This window comes from Podarcis filfolensis (genome assembly GCF_964270895.1).
Source record: "Podarcis filfolensis genome assembly, chromosome: 17".
In the NCBI taxonomy this organism is placed as follows: Eukaryota; Metazoa; Chordata; class Lepidosauria; order Squamata; family Lacertidae; genus Podarcis; species Podarcis filfolensis.
The window spans coordinates 40,594,591-40,619,135 of record NC_139621.1 but is presented as its reverse complement, the minus strand read 5'-3'; the positions used below and the strand labels follow the sequence as shown (position 1 = coordinate 40,619,135).

The 24,545-nt window shown below is 45.2% G+C and overlaps 1 protein-coding gene and 2 long non-coding RNA genes across 3 annotated transcripts in view; all 3 read right to left on the bottom strand.

Annotated features, from left to right (window-relative positions):
• Positions 1 to 490: 490 nt before the first annotated feature.
• On the bottom strand, positions 491 to 23,910 carry LOC310752747 (tumor necrosis factor receptor superfamily member 1A-like). The gene is made up of 10 exons (XM_083593702.1): positions 23,613 to 23,910; positions 16,737 to 16,938; positions 12,469 to 12,597; positions 11,461 to 11,607; positions 9,656 to 9,740; positions 8,789 to 8,862; positions 6,923 to 7,045; positions 4,488 to 4,525; positions 4,239 to 4,365; positions 491 to 3,068 (listed from the first exon to the last, which is right to left on the bottom strand). The coding sequence occupies exons 1-10, from the start codon at positions 23,649 to 23,651 to the stop codon at positions 2,800 to 2,802; spliced, it is 1,233 nt and encodes a 410-aa protein (XP_083449828.1). The 5' UTR covers positions 23,652 to 23,910; the 3' UTR covers positions 491 to 2,799.
• LOC310753081 overlaps positions 491 to 24,545 on the bottom strand; it is a 98,611-nt gene continuing 74,556 nt past the window's right edge. The window contains exon 2 of the long non-coding RNA XR_014543160.1: positions 491 to 1,889. This is a non-coding gene — a long non-coding RNA (uncharacterized lncRNA). The remainder of the gene's footprint in view (positions 1,890 to 24,545) is intronic.
• LOC310753116 lies at positions 18,834 to 22,369 on the bottom strand. The gene is made up of 2 exons (XR_014543199.1): positions 19,320 to 22,369; positions 18,834 to 18,865 (listed from the first exon to the last, which is right to left on the bottom strand). It is a non-coding gene; the product is annotated as an uncharacterized lncRNA (long non-coding RNA).

Below are 24,545 nucleotides of genomic sequence, written 5' to 3'. Positions count from 1 at the left end.
TGATGCTGATGGTCAACAGAAGAGGTTTAAAGACTGTCTCAAGGCAAATCTAAAAAAATGTATTATACACACTGACAACTGGGAAACACTGGCCTGCGAGTGCTCCAGTTGGAGAACAGCCTTGACCAAAGGTGTCATGGGCTTTGAAAGACACTTGAACTCAGGACGAAAGGGAGAAACGTGCTAAGAGGAAGGCACGCTTAGCAAATCCACACCGGGATCAACTCCCACCCGGAAACCTATGTCCCCACTGTGGAAGGATGTGTGGATCCAGAACTGGCCTCCACAGTCACTTACGGACTCATTGTTAACACCGTGTTTATGGAAGGCAATCTTACTCGGCTACGAGGGATCGCCAGAGAGACACAAACACACAACTAGGAATACTGGAAAAGGTGTGATTTAAATGAAAGGGGATGCTGAGTAAAGGCATTTGTCTCCCTTTGCTCATGGGCTTCTGTTGGGAAAAAGAAAGGAAAAACAGCTTCTCTTTTGCTTTCAGGTTTTTATTTGTATGACAAATTTATATCTTTGGTGTAGAATGAACAAAGGTGTTCAAGAAAATATAAAAGAAAGCACATTCGTCTGGCTGTATTTTGTCAGAGACTTGGTCGCTCAGTTATAACAAGGGTTACACAAAGATACAACAAAAGTATATACAAAATACTTAACTGCATTACTTAACCCAAACGGCAAATATATACAGATAAAACTGCCATTCCCAGGACCTCCATACACACTGCCCAGGCTTCACCCCCGGAGGCACACTCCATTGTCTCTTGAAACAGACAGACGCCAATCAACCAACAAATACTATTTATGCCGGAGCACCTCTACTGAATCTCTGATCGAAATATTTCCTTCTAACTCTCATTAACTTTACACTGTCCAGGAGAGTGCAATTTTTGCCAACGGCCAGTGCAAGTTTGTGCACATTTACTCAGAAGTAAATCCCACAATGTTCATTGGAGCTTATCCAAAGGTGCGTAGGATTGCAGCCTAAAATTGTTTTCAGCTCGTGATTTAGAATCCATTGGTGGGTTGCACAAATGTCCCCACAATATTGGAATATTTTTTAAAAAAAGGAAGAGAAAGAATATGATGGTGGGAAAGACAAGCAAAGATTTGGAGCAAGATTATGGCTACTTGTTTATGCTAGTTCTATAAAGGCTGAACCTTATGAGGAACGGTTGAAGGAGCTGGGTATGTTTAGCGTGGAAAAGAGGAGACTGAAAGGAGATATGATAGTCACACGTCACATGGAAGAGGGAACAAGCTTGTTTTCTCCTGCTCTGGAGGGTAGAACTCAAACCAATGGCTTAAAGTTGGAAGAAAACAGATTCTGACTAAACCTCAGGAAAAACTTTCTGACAGTAAGAGCTATTAGACAGTGGAACAGTCTCCCTTGGGAGGTTGTGGACTCTCCTTCCTTGGAGATTTTAAAGCAAAGCTTGGATGGCCATCTGTCCTGGATGCTTTAGCTGAGATTCCTGCATTGCAGGGGGTTGGACTAGATGACCCTTGGGTCCCTTCCAACTCTTCGATTCTTTGATTCTAATGTCTTCCTGCGAATTTACACGAGCTAAAATTGTCTGTTAGTGCTCCAAACAACAATTCCTAATGCTCGATACACAAAAGGAACCACAGTTAACCAAGATGTCTGTAGTGTACGCATGCCCTGAAGAAGACCTTGTGGGAGGCAGAAAGAGAGACAGCACAAATATATGAAAATGGATATATACATCTGTTTAAAAAAAACCCAACACACATTCAAACTGGTTGGGACTGAAAGAGTCCTGGATCAGAAAAGGCCAGGAGTATTCATTTAAAAGACATTCTCACAATCCTATAAAGTAGAACATTTAATTTAAAAAAGTATTATTTATACCCTGCCCACCTGGCTGGGTTTCCCCAGCCACTCTGGGCGGCTCCCAACAGAATATTAAAAACACGATAAAACTTCAAACATTGAAAACTTCCCTAAAGAGGGCTGCTTTCAGATGTCTTCTAAAAGTCAGGTAGTTGTTTATTTCCTTGACATCTGAAGGGAGGGTGTTCCACAGGGCGGGTGCCACTACCGAGAAGGCCCCCTGCCTGGTTCCATGTAGCTTCACTTCTCGCAGTGAGGCCCTCGGCGCTGGACCTCCGTGTCCAGGCTGAACGATGGGGGTGGAGACGCTCCTTCAGGTCTACTGGGCCCGAGGCCATTTAGGGCTTTAAATGTCAGCACCAACACTTTGAACTGTGCTCAGAAACGTACTTGATTAAGTTGCTTTTCAGTCTCTACAAAAAAGAATAATAAAGTAGATGACAAGCAAGTGAAGAGGCCAAAATCTAACTGGGCTTGCACAAGCTTCTGCTTGTGCCATGCCTAGAAAGCATGGGTCCAAGTGGTTTGCCGTTTGCCCCGCTCCTTTCCAAGAAAACCCACTCTTTAAGAGATAGATAAGAACCGCGGAAAACCAGATTGCCATTTGCTCCAATTATTAGCTAAAGAGCAGTTTCCGCTGGGTGAGGGAAGCAGTAGGACAAAAGGAAGAGTGGATAAGTCCTCTGAAAGGAGGGCCTAGACTTGGCAGGGATGGGAAGAAGAACCTGTTTCAGACACATATTTCTCGATTGCTTATGAATGGAACACAGTGCGCTTACTCCATTGGAAAAAACATTTGTGCTGGAGGTAATACACCTACAAGTTCTGTTTATGGCACAATAGCACATTCAAACACACAATCCACCATGATGTTACAAGTCATCAAGAGGTGATTGTGCTTGGTGTGAGTATGTACTGATGCAGTACATCTAAGGCAGGTTGGACAGGACCTCCTGAATAGTCTCACTACAGCCACTCATCTCCATTTGGTTGAGAACATAACAAATGCGCTCTACGGTGGCCCCATGGCCTGCTTGCTGCCTCCATTGTCTCAGCATGACATATTGCGCTTCTCGAATGTGCCGATGCTCGGCATAAATCCTCTCTATTGAAATTTCATTCAGTCCCAGGCGCCGCACAAATTCGTTCCACCGGGTCAGCGGTACTTGATCCACCACAGCGTACAAAACTTCAGGACCTAGGGGTAAAAGGAACAAAGGAGAAATCAAGTGATGCTGTGAGAGTTATGCTCTGTGCACCTCCCAGTATTTGGTCTGTGTCAGGGTTTCCCAAACTTGGGCCGCCAGCTGTTTTTTGGAACTACAATTCCCATCGTCTCTGATCACTGGTCCTGCTAGCTAAGGATGATGGGAGTTGTAGTCCAGAAACACCCACGTTTAGGAAACCCTAGCGTAGTATAAATTGTCAGTAACAAAAATTATTTCCATTCTCCCTATTATTGAAAAACTGCTCTCTGCGACAGCCATGTTTCCCTAATAGCACATTCATTGTATGACAAACATGAAATACAATGGTACCTTGGTACTCAAACAACTTGGAACCCAAACACTGCAAACTCGGAAGTAAGTGTTCCGGTTGCGAACTTTTTTCAGAAGCCGAACGTGCTCCATTTTGAGAGTTACACTTTATTTTTGAGTGCCACACTTCCATTTTGAGTGTTACGCTGAGGTCTGTCTGTTTTTGCTATTTATTTTGGGTTTTTTTGTTTTTGTGGCTCTTTTTGCTTTGTTTTTGTAACTGCGTGGAACCCAGTTCAGCTACTGATTGATTGACCGTGTGACTGCAGTACATTGTTTATTGCTTTCATTTTATGGAGGAGTTGTTTTTAAAAGTCTGGAATGGATTAATCCGTTTTGCTTTCTATGGGAAAGCGTGCCTTGGTTTTGGAACGCTTTGGTTTTGGAACAGACTTCTGGAACTGATGAAGTTTGAGAACCAAGGGACCACTGTAGTGAAACATGAGCAATCTGCAATGCCCCATATAACCAGATAGCTGCACTTAAGAAAATAAGGGCTCTGATGGATCAGGCAAGGGTGCTTCTATTCCTGAATCCTGTTCTCACAGTGGACAACCAGAAGCCCACAAACAAGACTTAAGTACAGCAGTGCTTTCCCCACAAGGTTCTCAGCAACTGGCATTCCGCTTTTCTGGATTTCTTTGTAACATTTAAATTCAGGATTTTAGCACCTTCTTGGGTTTTTGATGCAGGCAATAGTTCTCCCTCTCTCTCACACACACACAAACACACCCCTACCCACCTTTATAGGAGCAATGCACACATAACTCATATATTCTTCCCCCCCGCCCACCGCCCATGTTTTATTTCTGAAATTAAGATGCACTCACGATCTGAGATTTGTGTCTCTCCTGCCACTCTTACACAATCTGGGAGGTCAGCTGGTGTGGCTTTCAGTAGCAAAAGATTGTCTGTCTGGTTTTGTTCCAGAAATGTGCCTTTTCCTTTCTCTACCACCTAAGGAACAAGAGAAACGTCAAGCATGCAGTCGGCTGAACTTAGAAAATAAGAAAGCTAGGCATAAACCGCAAACAATCCTGAGGTTTAGAGGAATTTTAGAAACCTTTGCAACAACTTACCTCTGGGGAAGGTTCACTTGCTGGCTGCAGATTTGAAGCTGAAAAAAATCCCAGAATAAATTATTTTACAGCCATCAAAAGAGAAAATTAGCTTTACTGTTATTGTCAAGCTAACAGACAGCTAGATGATTCTTTAGCAAACACAAATGGTGGCAGCTACTAGTACTGGATGCATTTAACAGCCAGGGCTGTGTTGAAGACCAGAGTTCTGCTTATATTCACTTCACTAAAGGAATTGGAGTGCGTATAACTAGGCTACAGAGATACTGGAGGCATTGCAGCCTGTTGGGTCATATGCCAAACTTTTTGGAATTTTGAAATGGTGCCATTGATATCCCTCTGATTGCTTCTCTTCCCCGGCTCGCCCCTCTTTGTTCTTCCATGGGGTCTGGGTAAATGTTGGATCTTCTTGATTTTGCAGGATTTTACCTGGAGCCCCACCAAAAGCACATCAAATTAAAGCTTACTTGGGTAGCCTGCACAGTAAAGATGGCAGATCCTGTGCTTGCCAGCACCACAAGAACACAGGGAACCAGGCAGAGGGCCTTCTCGGTAGTGGCGCCTGCCCTGTGGAATGCCCTCCCATCAGATGTCAAGGAAATAAACAACTATCTGACTTTTAGAAGACATCTGATGGCAGCCCTGTTAGGGGAGTTTTTAATGTATGATGGTTTATTGTGCTTTTAATTCTGTTGGGAGCCGCCCAGAGTAGCTGGTGAAACCCAGCCAGATGGGCGGGGTATAAATAATAAATTATTTTTATTATTACTGATCCAAGGCACAGATTCTCATGGATCTTCATAGCTTTTTTTACATAGCACGAAGACCACCAACAAACAGAGATGGCCTATGTTTTGATGATAGTTTTAAAAACATTATGAGGTTCCAAATGTACTTTAGATTCATGCTTTTGTGCCATATCAGGGCTGGAGAGCACTTGATCTGTGATTTGATGGTGATGGAAGTGGGAGGGAAGGGAACCCATGGAAAAATTTTACAATTACAAGAAGATCTGTTTTACTGGCGACCACTTGTGAATTTTTTCTCTCTGACACTCCATTCTCTTTCTCTCCCAATTTCCGTGGCACCCTGCATTCCTTCTCTTGTCCCCTCTCAACCCCCTTACTCTGTTTTCCTCCATCCAGTCTACCAGATTGTTCCCCTTCCCCTCCTACTTTCTAGATACCTGCTCAGCTGTCAATCTGAGCCTTGAGAAGCACTTAGAACTGAAAGAGAAAATAAGAAAGAACCTGTCTGTCTGTCTGTCTGTCTGTCAACTAATTTATCCACTACATGTATTTTTAAAGGAGAAAAAGGTACCCGTTCTCATCATCTTATGAAATTATGAAAATTGCATCAATGAGCAGCAGGGGCTGCGGTGGATGACCCTTGCGCCAAAAAGCGTGGTCAAAATTTAAGGGTTCAGGAACTCAGACCAGACCAAATTTCATAATATCATACACTGACTTTACTGAAACAAAACTCTGAGAGAGAGAAAATGCAAATAATTGCAGGGATTAAAAATAGCTCAGAAGGGAAGAAAATAACAAACACTAACTTATCCAGCTAATTAACATAAATGCTTAAACTTAAATCTCAGTAGGAACAAGATGCTGTCAAAAGCCCAAACAGATGCCTGGCTGACTGGCGAGAACTCCCACCAACCCAGGTTTTATGGGAACTTAGACCATGGGTGTTCACCTCTTCCACCCAATTACCCTGTGACACCGGCCTTGAAGCCTTAACGGGAGACAGCTGTATGTAAGCTCACTATTTCTTAAATTCTAACCTATTCCCATAAATCAGTCTTAAAGGGGCGAGATCACCACAGGGGCCTAGAAGGTAGTTCTCAAAGGTGTCACTGTGTCCACGGCTGACACAGTGGCGGCCACAGGTATAAGCTGTGTGCTTATGTGAGAACTGCCTGCTTAAAGCAGAGCTGCTTTGAAGAGCACCTTTGCAAAGGGAAAGTCCTGGGGGGGGGACCTACGCTCCTTAAAGCAGCCCCCCTCTTTTCCTTTAAACACTAGAGCAAGCAGTTGGGCAGCTCTAGGGCGCGGTGGAGTCATTCTGCTGACCATTCACTGAAAGAAGGGAAAGAGGCTGCTTCAAAAAGATTTTGCTATAAGACAGCGCACCACCACCCTCGGCCATCCATCTGAGCCTCTGGGGGATCAAGCATGAGCGCTGGGACTCAAAGCATTTGCAAGTTCCCCACATACTCCCCACCCACCTGCTCTCGCCAATGTTTGAAGGATAAGGGGAGCAGTTGCCTCACAGAGTTGTTAGAAAGGGCTTTAAGACAGCACGTCACCCTGCACACGCTGCTCCTGTTTGTGCTTCCTTAAAGCCCTTTGCAAGTCTCCCCTTGCTCAGCTTTGAAACCACAGACTTTTCGTAATCTGGATCCTCCAACAGGCAAGTGATATACTCACCGTATGGACAGAAAGTGGAGCTGAACCTCTTCTGACAGGATCGTTTGCGAAGTATGTTCACCAACAGCAATACACCGACAGCTACGATTAAAATGACTATTATAGCGAGGAGAAGTGCTTGATCTGTAAGGAAAAATAAGCATAATATAGATGATAGGGTCTGGAAGGATAGGAAAACAGGTGCGAAGAGATGGATAGGATAGCAAGAGCACAGAGGCAAATGTGGCGTGGAGATCAATGATTGGAAAGTGAAGTCAATGTCAGGTATTAGAGAGCAGGAGTGGGGGACCTTTTTCAGCCTGAGGGCTGCATAATGATAATGATTATTATTATTAATAATATTTATTTATTTATTTATACATACTCCGCCCATCTGGCTGGGTTTCCCCAGCCACTTTGGGTGGCTTACAACAAAATATAAATAAAAAAGTAACATAAAACATTGAAAACTTCCCTAAACAGGGCTGCCTTCAGATGTCTTCTAAAAGTCAGATAGTTGTTTATTTCCGTGATATCTGGTGGGAGGGCGTTCCACAGGGCGGGCATCATTACTGAGAAGACCCTCTGCCTGGTTCCCTGTAACCTCACTTCTGGCAGTGAGGGAACTGCCAGAAGGCCCTCGGCGCTGGACCTCAGTGTCCAGGCTGAACGATGGGGGTGGAGACGTTCTTTCAGATATACAGGGCTGAGGCCGTTTAGGGCTTTCAAGGTCAGCACCAGCACTTTGAATTGTGCTCGGAAACATACTGGGAATTAATGTAGGTCTTTCAGGACCGGTGTTATATGGTCTCTGCGGCCACTCCCAGTCACCAGTCTAGCTGCCGCATTCTGGATTAATTGCAGTTTCTGGGTCACCTTCAAAGGTAGCCCCACATTGAGCGCATTGCAGTAGTCCAAGCGCAAGCATCTGGGGGGTCACATGCTAACAGTGGATGGCGCCAGAGGCGTAAATGGGTGGAGTAACAAATGTACATTTTACGTTTGTTCTGTCGGTTTCTTTCTAGAGACCCCCTCTCTATCCTCCCTCTACGCAAGTACAGTGGTGCCTCGCAAGACGAAATTAATTCGTTCCGCGAGTCTTTTCGTCTTGCGCGGTTTTTTGTCTTGCGAAGCACGGTCCGTCGCAACTGCACCTCTTCAAGCGGCTTTAAGAAAAAAGGAAACAAACTCGCAAGACGTTTTTGTCTTGCAAAGCAAGCCCATAGGGAAAATCGTCTTGCGAAGCAACTCAAAAAACGCAAAACCCTCTCATCTTGCGCGTTTTTCGTCTTGCGAGGCATTCGTCTTGTGAGGTACCACTGTAAATGATGTCAAAGTTCAAGGACACTCTCCAGTCATCAGGCGTGCCCTCTCCTAGGGGCCAAGCCCTTTGGGACCCCCCTCCCCATGTTCAAAGTGGGAGGAAGAGGCCAAGGGCGGAACAGAGCACTCCAGTGACTGGCTTCTTCTCCTCCTCCTGAATTGGAGGGGAAGAAATAAGGAAGCAGATCCCACAGGAGGAGGAGCCGTGACCAGCTGCATTCAGTTCCACCCCAGCGATGGGCATAGCCAGGATTTTTGTTAGAGGGGGCAGAACTTTTGTTAAACAGGGCAGAAGCGACGTGGTTGGTCAGTTAGTTAAGTATTTGTATTGTTTTACTTGATCTAGGGGAGGCAACTGCTACACCCATGAGTCCGGCTCTTCCTGACATCACACATTACATGACGTCACACACACCCCTTCTCCCTTGGAAGTTGGTGCCTCTGCCAGCCATGCAAGAACAATTGAGGTGTGAAGCAGAGCTGGTAAAAGTTGTTGCTGTGGATTGTATCAAGGGCTAAAGAGAGAGACCTGGAGTGTTGTCCAAGTATTATTCCAGAACTTACGTGGGTTATTTTCTGGCTTTATCACTTTAACGAGAAAGTTGCAGTCCATCTTGCATTCTTCTTTCTCATTGCAGCTGAAATAGGAAAAAGTGGGTCTCAGTTGCACAGGAGACAAATACTACTTTACAGTGGTATCTTGGTTCTCAAACGCCTTGGTACTCAAACAACTTGGAACCCAAACACTGCAAACCTGGAAGTAAGTGTTCCGGTTTGCAAACTTTTTTTGGAAGCCGAACGTGCTTCGCTTTGAGTGTTACGCTTCCGATTTGAGTGCCACACTTCTGTTTTGAGTGCTACACTTCCGATTTGAGTGTTACACTGAGGTCTGTCTGTTTTTGCTATTTATTTTGCATTGTTGTTTTTGTGGCTCTTTTTTTGTGACTGTGTGGAACCCAGTTCAGCTACTGATTGATTGTGTGACTGCAGTACATCGTTTATTGCTTTCATTTATGGATCCATGCTTTCGTTAGTAAAATTCATGTTAGTTGGCTGTTTTAGGAGGGTTTTTTTAAAGTCTGGAACAGATTAATCCATTTTGCATTGCTCTCCATGGGAAAGCACACCTTGGTTTTGGAACGCTTTGCTTTTGGAATGGACTTCCGGAACGGATTAAGTTTGAGAACCAAGGTACCACTGTATAGCACTAAAGTTCCTCCTATTTCATTGCCCCCTTGACACTCTACTTGGAGAACGGGGAGTTCTGGGGAGGTCAGGATCTTGCATACTATTCTGTGACATTTCAGTTGGTGTAATAAAGGTGTGGCCTTATAGAGACTTTGGATTTTTTTGTTTTTTCCTTATGGGCCAGCACGGCTGCCTTTACTTTCTGTGTGACTGAGAAAATGCAGATAACAAGATTTTCCCCACCTGCTGCATGGGTAGCACTTGTTTTCATCGTTTTGGAGAAAGTATCCAGCGCGACACTCACATATTGTATCACTGAATTTGGTACCTAGAAAGAAAAGATAAGTGAGAGAAGGAGATATTTTGTTTAGTGATTTGGATCTCACTCAAACACAGTAGCACCTAGTCAAAACAAAAAAAAATTTTTTCCTTCCAGTAGCACCTTAAAGACCAAGTAAGTTAGTTCTTGGTATGAGCTTTCGTGTGCATGCACACTTCTTCAGATAGCACCTAAGCAGTGTTTATTATCTGGGGACAAGTTAGATGTGATGCAGAAGTTCCGCATTCAGGATCACTTGTGGCTTTAAAGGCAATTCAGCAACAGCAGTAGGGTGCCAAAATCTGATCAACATTTCCCATATGCAGTGGTTTTCCCATTGATAACTGTGGGGCCAATTTACAGGTGGAGACATAACAGGTTCTCAGACAATACCTGCCTATTTTTTCCTCTTGGGGAAAACAATAGCTTCAGAGATGGGATTTTAATCAAGAAAACAGCCCTGGAGAAGAAGAATCAGAGGGCATGAGAAGGGGCCAGCATCTTTTCCCAGCACTATGCTCCTGATCTGAATCAGGGCCAGTGTTGTTGTTACATTAGGAACAAATTGCAGGAGGTCCTGATCACAGATCTCCTGTGTCAACACATTTAACTGTGCCCTCTGCAGGGTGAAAAGAGAATGGGTGAATTAACAGAATGGTTCTAAGAGAAAGAATCTGTTCACCATTTAATTTCACAATTACAGTATTGGCCCGAATATAAGCCGCAGCTTCAAAAGGGTGGGGAAGAAAAAAAACAATACCTGAATATAAACCACTCCCTTAAAATTGGGACACAGGCTGAAAATCGCTGCTGTTAGTAGAATTGTAACTCCGAGCCAATTTAAGCCTTTGATTAAAGCCCGCAAAAGTTACCGTACAGTTGCTAAAATCGCAAATAACAATTCAATTGCTATAATCCCACAGTCACTCACACCCATAAATGGCAAATGAACAGTCTCGAGCTTGCAAATTGGCAATAAAGCATTGTTTTTGTTCCATTTTACCGTATGTTTGTTTCAGGAGCGATATCATAAAAGCCAGTTATTGTAATGTCACGAATTTAAGCTGCACTTTAACTTTTCACGGTCGGAATTTTGGGGAAAAGGACGGCTTATATTTGGGCCAATACGGTAAACGCAGCAGGGGAGCTCAAAATTCTAGGCCAGGGGTAGACGAAGTGGTGCTCTCCATGTGTGGCATTAAGGGCATATTCTGTAAGTTTCTAGGTGTTGCGGTTTTTTTGTACCAAGCTACGAGTAGGTACATCCTGCAGTCAGAATAAGTGCAGAAGGATAATTTGATGTGCTTGCAGGTGTATGCTGAGGTTAAGAACAAGGACAAAGCATGTTTAAGAGAACATTCTCTGCTTAAGAAGCATCTTCAGAAAGTTAACAGGTGAAATTTTAAGGACTGTATACAGAGCACTATATAAATGCATCACCATCACCAGCATTCAAATTTAATACTGCTTTAAGGGTGCTGGGCTTAAGGACATATCACATTAAAAGAAACACATAAAGCTGGAGAAGAGAGGGAGGGGTAAAATTAAGGAAAACCAATATTATAGGACAAGGAGAGTTGAAGGAATTCAATTTTACCAGCACACACAGCTTGCACCAAAGACAGATGCACAGCTTTGCTGTAGGGGCGAGAGTCTCTGTTCCTAGTATGAATGAATTTATTCAAGAAGTCATTTTTTTAAGACATTGATTCTGTCCTACTGCACTCACAGGCCAGCTTGATTCTTCCATTGGGACAAGCACTGCAATTCTTGCACATGAATTCATCACTGTGGCTACTTTGATACTGATTTCTGCCGCAACCGCAAACTGTGTCATGCTCACTGGTACATTTGGATAACTCTATTTGTCCAAAGGCTAAGCAGAAAGAGAGGAAGTGTTGGTTAATTCTATGTGGGCCATTAACACTCAAGAAACAAGTCAACTAAAGTCAATACACATATTCAACATTCCCAATGCAGGGGCCTTTCACTGCCCCTTTTTATTTTTATTATTTCAATTTTTATTGAATTATTATGCAGATACAAACGAAACAAAGTATACAAACATTTCAACTGAATACAAAAAATAAAAAACAAAGATAAAAGAAAACAGAGCAAAAAGTAAGAATTTAAGTATAAAACAAGGTAACTATAATAGACATCCCAGAATGTCATTTCTCTACCGAGATGCTGACCCTTCTGGGGCCGATCTCTTTTTATTATACAGTACTTTGGGGGTTTTGACTTCCATCGACCTCACGGTGGTTCATTTCCTATAACTAAAACAATTTCTCTGTATTTCAATATATTCCTCATCTTGGTATAAGGAGACTTACAGGTTTATTCTAAACACAACCAAATCTTGGTTGTTAAATCCTTGACTCGACAGGTAGGTATTTAGGCATTCCCTTTCTTTCCGGGCTATTTTATTTGACTTGTTCCTTAAGGCTTGAGTCAACTTAGCGAGTTGCAAGTATACTTGCTCAGCTTTTGTAGCCATTCTTCTCTAGCTGGTATATGGTCACCCTTCCAGTGTTTGGCTATTAATACCCTGGCTGCCGTCACTGCGTAGAAAAATAATTTTAATCTTCCTTTTGGAACAATGTCAGTTAGAATCCCAAGAAGGAATGATTCCGTTTTTTGGTGAAATGTAATTTTTAGTAATTTTTTCATTTCCTCGCTGATGCTTACCCCTATCCAACACAGAGACATGAAGCCACACAGAGAAATGACTTACTTGGACGGCAGCGTCGGCATCCGCGACACTGCTCAGAGCTATTATCTCCATCAATGAAGGAACCCTCAGAGCATACTGAGCACTTGGTTGCCTTATCAGAGTCTAAACAGTGTCGTGCAACGAAAGTTCCTGCAAAAGAATTATCCAAGAGGAAGCAGGAAAAAGTCATTCAGTGAGAAAAGGAATGCAAGGCTGAGCGTAGAATGAAAGTTTCAGTAGCTCAATGATACAACAGCATGTGATTTATATACAAAATGCCCCAGGTTCAACCCAGCCCTACTTTTTAATCACTCCCTCCCCAACCCAGTCCCACAGGGTGGCTTAGGCTGCAGTCTAAAACCGCTGCTTGGAGTTGCAGCTTGCATTTTAACCAACATTACACTCCAAGAGGCGAAGCTGAGGCTCCAAGACTTTGGCCACCTCATGAGAAGAGAAGACTCCCTAGAAAAGACCCTGATGTTGGGAAAGATGGAGGGCACAAGGAGAAGGGGACGACAGAGGACGAGATGGTGGGACAGTGTTCTCGAAGGTACCAGCATGAGATTGACCAAACTGCGGGAGGCAGTGGAAGACAGGAGGGCCTGGCGTGCTCTGGTCCAGGGGGTCATGAAGAGTCGGACACGACTAAACGACTCAACAACAACAACAACAACAACAACAACAACAACAACAACAACAACAACACACTCCAAGAGAGTCTTGCTTCTCCCACAGCTGTAGCCTGGGATTCAAACTCAGAAGTATGTCCCACTGACTTCAGTAGGAATACAGTCTTAACTTTTGGCGTGCCACCTCCAATCTCTGCAGCGGTGAGAGATTTCAGGTAGTTCCAGGCACGCTTTAGCAAGGGAAATGCTTTGGAAATGAGGCACAGCAGAGACTGAGATGTCCTTATGATATAAAGGTAAAGGACCCCTGGACGGTTAAGTCTAATCCAAGGCGACTTTCCAGGTCATGTGATCAGCATGACCAAACCGCTTCTGGTGCAAGGAACACCATGACATAAGCCAGAGCGCACAGAAATGCCATTTACCCTTCCTCCACAGTGGTACCTATTTATCTACTTGCACTGGCATGCTTTTGAACTGCTAGGTTGGCAGGAGTTGGGACAGAGGAACGGGAACTCACTCCGTCACGGGGATTCAAACCACCAACCTTCCGATGGGCAAGCCCAGGAGGCTCAGTGGTTTAGACCACAGTGCCACCCACGCCACATATATACAAGCAGAGCTTGCAATAGAGGGTCTCCCAGCATTACACTCCAAGAGAATCTTGAATCTCCCTGCAGCCTGGGATTCAAACTGACACCAGCAATGGCTCTGCCTGTCTGCAGCTTGCAGACCTTTTTCAGACGGGAATCTCTTATCCCTAAATAACATCACCACAACTGTAATCCTAAACTCGGGTCTGCTTGGACTCTGCTAAGTATCTCAGAGCTGAGGGAGAGCCCCCTCTCATTTTCAGTCCCCTCTTTCTGCCGTTTCTAATGGCCCATTACCTTCCCTTTGCCTTTGGTTAAGGACTGATCTCCCAGGCCATTTCCTGAATGCAGAAAGCTGGTTGGCCTGCATTTTAACACTTGGCTAAATCCTGTGTCTGGCAGCCTTTTTAACACTCCAAGAATTGATTAAATTCTAACACCTATCAGACCCAGGAATTATAGGGAATCTGGCATCCACAAGCCCTGGCAACCACAACTCTTAACAACCTTAACTCTTAACAACCTTCTTCTAATAGCAAGAGCCGTTAGACAGTGGAACAGACTCCCTTGGGATAGACTCTCCATCCTTGGAGGTTTTTAAGCAGAGATTGGATGGCCATCTGTCATGGATGCTTTAGCTGAGATTCCTGCATTGCAGAGGGTTGGACTACAGGGGTCAGCAAACTTTTCCAGCAGGGGGCCGGTCCACTGTCCCTCAGACCTTGTGGGGGGTGGACTATATTTTTTTGGGGGGGGAGAATGAATTCCTATGCCCCATAAATAACCCAGAAATACATTTTAAATAAAAGGGACACATTCTACTCATGTAAAAACACGCTGATTTCTGGACTGTCCGCAGGCTGGATTTAGAAGGCGATTGGGCCGGATCCAGCCCCCGGACCTTAGTTTGCCTACCCATGGACTAGATGACCCTTGGATCCCATCCAGCTCTACAGTTCTATGATTCTACAATTCTTTTCGGATTTACATTGATGCTAAGGATCCCTGCCCCTTCTGCTCTGAGAGAGGATAAGAAAGAGAACTACCATTTTCTTCCTACCCTTGTGCAGAAAGGAAGGAAATGAATAATTTCCACTGTCTCTCCCCCTGCAGCTTTTCTGTTCCGAAAACAATTCCATCCTTCCCCGCAGCCCGGAAGCCAAAGCAATCCATTGTACAGCTTCATTCCAGCATTACTTCTCGTTCTGTCCTCTCTCTGCCACAGCCTTCACAGTTAGCTACCAAGTATTCATAATACTTTCTCAATGAAACTAAATTTCTGGAAAATCTCTGATTTCATGTCTGTTGTTTCTAGAACACCTTGCAAAGTTGCTTTACAGTCTTGACAGAAGTTACTCATACTGTGCTCTGCTAAATTTGGAAAACATTCTACTTTCTAGCCAGCTGTACAACCGTTTGCCCTCCAGAAGAATAAACTGAGGGACACAAGGAGAAACTGTTCCCCTAGCAGATTTGAGCTCAATCACTCACGGTTGTCTGTGTCCTGAAAACATATACAATGAACACAGGGAAGTAGTTTGCAGGTGTGAAAAGAGGTGTGTATGCCAAGCAGGTGCGGTAAAAGGACAGCTGGCTATTTGTATTGAAATATTTGAATAAATCATGCAAATTAGTAATGTATTCACCCATTCGCTGAGCGGCTAAAGGAGGAAGAATTGCAACTAATGTCCAAGTATCAGTTCCTCCTTTCCTCCTGCATCAGTCTGAGGTCTAAAAGTTATTGGAGCAAGCTTTGGTTACTGATATCAAAATATAGCCAACAGTTGCTGAGTAGGATGGATTTAAGGGAATGCTATGGTGGGATAAGCACCACCACCACCTTTTACCTTGGTAAGAGCATGGGTTGGACATTTCCTTTGTCTGAATTTCAAATAGCCAGGGACTCCCCCAACCCTGGCCCCATCAGCAATCCACGTGGCCAACAGAAAGCACAAACCAAGACTACCGTATTTTTCGCTCTATAGGACGCCCTTTTTCCCCTCCAAAAATGAAGGGGAAATGTTTGTGCGTCCTATGGAGCGAATGCAGGCTCCTTGGCTTCAGCGAAAGCAACGCAAAGCCTCCAAAGCGCAGAGGGAGCGCTCTCTCCACGCTTCGGAGGCTATGCATTGCTTTCGCTGAAGCCTGGAGAGCGAGAGGGGTCGGTGCGCACCGACCCCTCTCACTCTCCAGGCTTCAGGGATAGCCACCTGAAGCCTTTGGAGTGCAGCGGGACCTCGCGCTGCGCTCCAAAGGCTTCGGGCTTAGCTGCGCAAAGCCTCCGCAGGGCAGTGGGGTGAAGGCACCCCGCTGCCCCGTGGAGGCTTGAAAGGCTGTGACCGAAGCCAGAACAGCGAGACAGAGCGCTGCACAGCCCTTCGTCTTGCTGTTCTAGCTTGGGGATGGCTGCGCAAAGCCTCCGCAGGGCAGCGGGGTGAAGGCACCCCGCTGCGCTGCAGAGGCTTGAAAGGCTGTGCCCGAAGCCAGAACAGCGAGGCGGAGTGCTGCGCAGCGCCTCGCTGTTCTAGCTTGGGGATGCCGGGGCTTTATGGGGAAACCCCGGGCTTCCCCCTTCAGATTCAGAATTTTTTTTGCTTGTTTTCCTCCTCTAAAAACTAGGTGCGTTCTTTGCTCGGGTGCAAGAGCGAAAAATACGATAATTGTAAATGGAATACGATAATTGTATATGGAAATTGTAATTGGAGAAAAAATATGATAATTGTATATGGAATCTCAGCTTTATCTATTTTTTAGGTTAGATTTATCTAGTTTTCTGGTGAGATAGGATAAAAGGGCACAACTGTTGCCAAAAAAAGGCTATCTTCCTTCTGTCTCCCCTAGCAGTTCCCAACCAGCTGCAAGAACTCACTCATTACAAGTGTATACCATACTTTGGTATACTCTAGCGGAGCTATTGCTTTTCACAGCTGCGCAATTATATTTGAGTTGAAGTGGGGGAAATAAAAAAGTGCATTTTTGAAAAACTGGATTCTTGACCGAATCAGGGGCACACAAAAATAGGAAATCACAACTCATCGTTATTACTCTGTTTTACAGTCTGTCATACCTTTGTGGCATCTAAGGCAACAGTGGGTTTTATTTGGGTGAAGATAGTGTCCTATTTCGCAATCCACCTCCCTCTTTTGTTTACTGCTGGAGTGCAGGAAGGCATCCTTGTCCACAACTGCTGCAGGGATAGGCTTAGTAACAGGGTTGAGGGTTACCCCCCGTGATCCCCCACTTTCTGTCCGAATGAGGTTCAAGTTGACCTGCAAAGAAAAAGAACGGTATAAATAAGCAAACTGCTTTTCATTAAAAAAAAAAGACTCCACTTCAGCCTTCACGAAATACTGTACTTTTCTGTGTATAAGACGAGGGGCTTTTTAAATTTAAAAATTTGGGGTCGTCTTATACACAGATAGTGCATAGGGGGGATGTGTGATTGGCAGCTGCTGCAGGCCAGAGATTGTCTGCGGCTATTGGGTGTGTTATTGGTGGTTGCAGCAAGGGCTGGTGTTGATTGGCTGCTGCTGCGTCAATTGGGCGGGCGATTGGCGTCTTCTGCTGACGAGGGGACAGAAGATAAGCAGCTATTGCAACGTGTGTGAGTGGCAGCGCAGGTGAGTGATTTTTGCCAGTCCCACCCCCCCCAAAAAAAGGTCAACAACTCTGGCCAATCTCCCCCCATTTTCTTAATCTGGAATCCCAAAAAATAGGGGGCTTCTTATACATGGGTGCGAGTTATACACAGAAAAATACGGTATTATTTAACATATTGCAGTGCTGTAGCTATTGGGGTGGGGGGCAAATGGTTTTTTTGCCACTGGTGAAGCCCCCAGAGGGGCACCGCTGAGGCTCCCAGCCTGTGTGTGTGTGTGTGTGCGTGTGTGCAAATGTGAATGCGGTGTGTGTGCCAAACTGAGTCTTTAACCCAGGATGAAATAAAACCTAGTTTCACCCCTGCATAATGGATTGTAAAGTACAATATCTCTCTCAGGTGATTAGGAAAACATTATTCAGATTGGTAATGGCTGTTCCATGTACATGTGCAACCTCAACTAAACATTAGAGCAAGGGCGAGCAATATAACGCAGATTGGTCACAATGCTAACTGTTGCTTGGATTCTGAATCCAAGGAACAGAAACATAAGGATTCTTCCGTAGTTAGTAACATTGCCAACAATTAGCACTTTGAGCTGTCCCATTTATATACTATTTTTTAATGCACCCTGAATACAGAAGTTTGCTGATCGGTCTGTGACCAAAATACAGATGCATCAGGGTGGATAAAAATCAATGGTTTTTTAAAAGAATATGTTTTGTTTTTATTATATTATTGATGTATATGCTGCCAGGGCTCGAAGAAGAAGTAGAAGACCTGAGAAGCTGCAAGAAGTGTGCCAGCTCCCTCCTACCCAGCTCTGATTGGGAAGTAGATCAGATTGAGAAATCAAGTGCTTTGCCTGCTTCAGAAAGTGGTCTCTGAAAAGCAGACAGAGGAACCTTTTATCTCACAACCTTAGTGAGATAACACAACCACAGTGTTAAGATCAGAGATACAGCTTGCCTGTTCTTTAACACTAAAAGGCAGTCTTTCCACCCACACCCCAATAGGGATAAATACTACAAAGAATGATCTGCATGAAGGTTACTTAGGGGGTCCCTACCGTCATTTAACAGTTCGGAGCAAACCCCAACTAATTTGATGCCACCAGCACATGATATTCATTTTCCAGGCAGACAGCAGGTCCATTTACCTCTCAGATTCCCTCAATGTGTAAATGACCACTATGAGATGTTGTTACTACTGCCAATGAGCAGTCAAGATGTAGGGAGCAGCTGGGTGTGAGACGGGAACTATGCAGTGGTACCTCAGGTTAAGAACTTAATTCGTTCTAGAGGTCTGTTCTTAACCTGAAACTGTTCTTAACCTGAAGCACCATAGCTAATGGGGCCTCCTGCTGCCGCTGTGCTGCTGGAGCCCGATTTCTGTTCTCATCCTGAAGCAAAGTGCTTAACCTGAAGCACTATTTCTGGGTTAGCAGAGTCTGTAACATGAAGCGTCTGTAACCTGAAGAGTCTGTAACCCGAGGTACCACTGTATTCTGGCTATTCTCTGTGTTGTAAGAAACAGGGTCTGAAGAGAAGCAACACCACTCAGCACTATGCTGTCTATTATCATTTTTATGACTATTGCTATGGTTTTCCGAGTAGTGATGTATGGAAGTGAGAGCTGGACCATAAAGAAGGCTGATTGCTGAAGAATGGATGCTTTTGAATTCTGGTGCTAGAGGAGACTCTGGAGAGTCCCATGGACTGCAAGAAGATCAAACCTATCCATTCTGAAGGAAATCAGCCCTGAGTGCTCACTGGAAGGACAGATCCTGAAGCTGAGGCTCCAAGACTTTGGCCACCTCGTGAGAAGAGAAGACTCCCTGGAAAAGACCCTGATGTTGGGAAAGATGGAGGGCACAAGGAGAAGGAGACGACAGAGGATGAGATGGTTCGACAGTGTTCTCGAAGCTACCAGCATGAGTTTGACCAAACTGCGGGAGGCAGTGGAAGACAGGAGTGCCTGGCGTGCTCTGGTCCAGGGGGTGACAAAGAGTCGGACGTGACTAAATGACTAAACAACAACAACAACAACAACAAATTATTACTATTGTTGTTATTTATTAATGCATACTGTCCTTTCTCTGAAGATCACAGGGCAGTTCACAACATTTAAATTGCAAAATGAAAACACGAAATACATAATAAAAGAAAAACCAAAATGAACCAATAACCTCCCTTCCACAAAAGGATATACATATTGTTAATCAGCCAAAGGTCTCGTTGAAGAGAAACGTTTTCACCTGGCGCCTAAAGCTATGTAACAAAAGCACCAGGTGAGCCTCCCTGGAGAGAGCATGCCACAAACAGGGAGCCACCACAGAAAAGGCCTGTTCTCACGTTGTCACCCTCTGGACCTCTCATGGAGGTGGCACACGAAGAAACTAACCACAGCAATGCAAATTCTGAAGCGACTGTAAGGCTTCTCAAACACTTAGTTTCCCTAATTTTAACCCTATTTTGTAAGCTGCACTGAGCGTTCTGATGCAACCATAATGCCAGGTTTCGGTTAGGGCTGGGTTTAAAAACGAAACAAAAAACAAGAATGTCCTAAAACAAGAGTAGATAAATGAAAATTCCAGGAGATATACCAAGGCTATTATGTGAGACACTTGGAAATGCTCTCAGGGCTCTGTAACAGTGGACCCCATGTGAATTATTGACCTGATCCTGACATAACCTACACTGCCTGGGCCTGGAACATGTTTTCCTATGACTATTCTGTAACTCTGGAAATCGTATCCTGACCTTTTTATATCCAGGAATTGATCAGTTCTTATACTTCTGTCTGCTGTTGAATCAATGGAGTTCACTTCCTAATCAGAGTTACATGTCATGCCTCAACATGAGTTTGGTTCTGAAGTATTGGTATTAGATTATTTTATCACTATTTTACTTCGGCCGGAAATAAAGAGCTTTCCATTACCGAGTTCCAAAGCAATAGATCCTGGCCTTGTGTCAAAAATATTTCATTTACTACATTTCTAAACCAGCTGTGCAATCAAGTTCTCTCGGCAAAGAATATAGCAGATGCTGGTGCCAGCCCTGAGCTGTCATAATTGGATTCTGAAGGAGAAAAGTGCAAAGTTAGGGGAAGGAAAGAAACGGCATGCCTAGCAGCCAGCGTTAGAAACTGAGATATGAAAGCTAGGAGCTAAATGGCACCTTAAGAATAGGTTACGGGCGCAACAACAGAATCTCTGGGTGCGTTTTTTTTATAACAAGAATACAAAGCTGAAAATGAATGAACTGCGGCTAAAATATTATGTTCATTTTTCACACGGTTTAGTCCAGTGGTTCCCAATCTTTTTTTGGGGGGAAATGCCCCACCTAAGCATCTCTAAAACCCTGATGCCCTCCCCCGTGACATATAATTCTTATTACATTCATACCTTGGAAGTCAAACAGAATCCTTTCCAGAAGTCCGTTCGACTTCCAAAACATTCGGAAACCAAAATGCAGCTTCTGATTGGCTGCAGGAGCTTCCAGTCGGAAGCCACGGAAGCCGCACCAGACATTTGGCTTCTGAAAATCATTCAATTACCGGAACGCTCACTTCCGGGAGCCAATTTGGTACGACCATATTCAAAATGTGAACTCTTATTCACGTGGAGAAAGCCTAAAAGGTCATTAACTTGGTCTAACTCAATTAAAAGACACCTGCTTCTTGGAAGAAAACCGATGACAAACCTAGACAGCATCCTAAAAAGCAGAGACATCACCTTGCCAACAAAGGTCCGTATAGTTAAAGCCATGGTTTTCCCAGTAGTGATGTATGGAAGCGAGAGCTGGACCATAAAGAAGGTTGATCGCTGAAGAATGGATGCTTTTGAATTCTGGTGCTGGAGGAGACTCTGGAGAGTCCCATGGACTGCAAAAAGATCAAACATCTCCATTCTGAAGGAAATCAGCCCTGAGTGCTCACTGGAAGGACAGATCCTGAAGCCGAGGCTCCAATACTTTGGCCACCTCATGAGAAGAGAAGACTCCCTGGAAAAGACCCTGATGTTGGGAAAGATGGAGGGCACAAGGAGAAGGGGATGACAGAGGACGAGATGGTGGGACAGTGTTCTTGAAGCGACCAGCATGAGTTTGACCAAACTGTGGGAGGCAGTGGAAGACAGGAGTGCCTGGCGTGCTCTGGTCCAGGGGGTCACGAAGAGGCGGACACGACTAAACAACTGAACAACAACAACAGAGTTGGAAGGGACCCAAGGATCATCTAGTCCAACCCCATGCAATGCAGAAATATGCAGCTGTCCCATATGGGGATGGAACCTGCAACCAGGGCTGGATTTAGGTCTGATGAGGCTCTAAGCTACTGAATGTAATGGTGCCCTTTGTATGTCCAGCTGTCCTTTGTCAACCACAAATTGTAGCTGCTTTTTGTGTTGAATATATTGCTATATGGTATATTTGGACAGTGTTCTCGAAGAGACCAGCATGAGTTTGACCAAACTGCGGGAGGCAATGGAAGACAGGAGTGCCTGGCGTGCTGTGGTCCAGGGGGTCACGAAGAGTTGGACACCACTAAACAACTAAACAACAACAACTCCTCATTCTTGAATTGCCTCCCTTAAAAATCAAATTGCCCCCCTGTGGGGCATCTGACGGACGTTGGGAACCCTGGGTCTAGTCCTTCCCCTGCCCACCCCCTTAATATTCTCAAGAGGGTCTCTTCTCCAGTCTTCAGAGCGTAGCTGGAAGTGGGGAGACAGCAAAAGCTCCTCCTTTCCTTCCACTCTGCAGTTTTAATCCGAAATCCTGCGCCCAGAGCTCGGAAACCGGGTGTTTGAATGAGACTCCCTGTCGCAAAATGCGCCTGGAACAAGGGGAGTTTCGAAGGCTGCCAGGAGCCGCTCGCTAAGCAATTCCGTGGGGCTACCTTTGAAGGTGACCCGGAAACTACAACTAATCCAGAACGCAGCAGCCAGACTGGTGACTGGGGGCGGCCGCCAAGACCACATAACACCGGTCTTGAAAGACCTACATTGGCTCCCAGTACGTTTCCGAGCACAATTCAAAGTGTTGGTGCTGACCTTTAAAGCCCTAAATGGCCTTGGTCCAGTATACCTGAAGGAGTGTCTCCACCCCCATCATTCTACCCGGACACTGAGGTCCAGCGCCAAGGGCCTTCTGGCGGTTCCCTCATTGCGAGAAGCAAAGCTACAGGGAACCAGGCAGAGGGCCTTCTCGGTAGTGGCGCCTGCCCTGTGGAACACCCTCCCACTAGATGTCAAAGAGAAAAATAACTACAGTGGTACCTTGGGTTACATACGCTTCAGGTTACAGACGCTTCAGGTTACAGACTCCCCTAACCCAGAAATAGTACCTCAGGTTAAGAACTTTGCTTCAGGATGAGAACAGAGATCGTTCTCCGGCGGCGCGGCAGCAGCGGGAGGCCCCATTAGCTAAAGTGGTGCTTCAGGTTAAGAACAGTTTCAGGTTAAGAACGGACCTCCGGAAGGAATTAAGCACTTAACCCGAGGGACCACTGTATTCGGGTAGAAGGTGTTCGCTAACACGATCCAGAAGGAAGGCTGGCATGCATTAAGAAGTGCAATACAGTGGTACCTCGGGTTACATACACTTCAGGTTACAGATGCTTCAGGTTACAGACTCCGCTAACCCAGAAATAGTGCTTCAGGTTAAGAACTTTGCTTCAGGATGAGAACAGAAATCATGTGGCAACAGCGGGAGGCCCCATTAGCTAAAGTGGTGCTTCAGGTTAAGAACAGTTTCAGGTTAAGAACAGACCTCTGGAATGAATTAAGTACTTAACCCGAGGGACCACTGTACAACAACAACAACCATTGTACCAAACTTTTAGAAGACATCTGAAGGCAGCCCTGTTTAGGGAAGTTTTCAATGTTTAGCAGGTTATTGTATTTTAGTGTTCTTCTGTTGGGGAAGCCCAGCCAAATGGGCAGGGTATAAATGATAAATTATTCTTATTATTATTATAATTCCGTGTGGGGCAAAGCAAGGAAGCAAAACAAGGCCAACCTCCTCCATGCCCCAGATGGCGAGAGAGGCCGCACCCTGGCAATGGGGCCGAGGGCTGAAGAGGTTTCTCAGGAAGCAAAGAGTCTCCTGAACCTCCAGAGGAGAAGCGGCGGAGGGAGTCAGAAAAGTCCCCTTTCGAGCCAAATCTGAGGCGCCGGCTGCCTTCGCCTCAGAGACACAACTCGCCATAACTTCTGAGCTGCGAGGCTTCCTCGCTTTCTGTCCGCTCCAGGAATTCAGGGCTTCCGGTGCCTTTTCGGGTCCCACGAAAACCCCGGCCTTGGCTCTTTTCTGCCCCATTTCTGCCCCCGAGTTCCTCACTTACCACGGCCACTAAGACTGGGAAGAGCCCCAGCGGGGCCATGGCCTCGGGCCCAGCTCAGAACATCTGCGGACCAGGCCCGGCTCCGTCTCCTCAGACCAGGCCTCTCTCGAGAGAGAGAGCGAAACCTGCTTGCCTGGCAATCCAAGTTCCCTAAAGCGCAGGAAGGCCAGAGATGGCGAGGGAAAGGGAGGAGACTTCGCTTCCCACCCACAGGCCGCGCTCAGCCTTTCCCAGCCTTTCCATTAGTCACGCCGGCCAGGCGCCTGTTAACCCGTCAAGGGCACGGAGGCCTCCAGAAAAGACGGAGGACCGAGTTCCCGGCGCGGCTTTTCCTCCCCGGGTCCGGTTCTGCTTCCCTCACAAAAGGCTGCTTCGTCTGGGCAATGGCGCTGAGAAATCCAGTGCTTTTTTCCTGGGGGGACGCAGGGGAACGCAGACCCCTCAGCATTTTGGGAATCTAGGTTTGGCCTCACTGAGGGGCAGTATTTCAACAGGAGTAGGAAAAGGACAGGACCCCCAACCTTTTTAAATTAAAAAAGCACTGGATAAATCCATCAGCTCTCCTTTCCTTTTTTAAAAAATCATTTTTATTCGATTTAACAGATATAAATTTATAACAAAACCAAATATGCAGTGCTTTTTCCTGTATACTCCTAAACATTTTGTGAATCTAGGTTTGGCCTCACTGAGGGGCAGTATTTCAATAGGAGTAGGAAAAGGACAGGACCCCCAAACATTTTAAAATAAAAAAGCACTGCAAAAACGTATCCATATATAGAGTTTTCCTTGCATCTCGAGACTCCCCCCCCCATCGCCTCCATGAGTCCTATTGTCAATGTTTCCAACTGCATATTATTTCATAATCTATATTTTATATCTATGCACATTGTCCATAGTATTTGTTACGTTACAAGTGAGATTAAAATCCTGCTA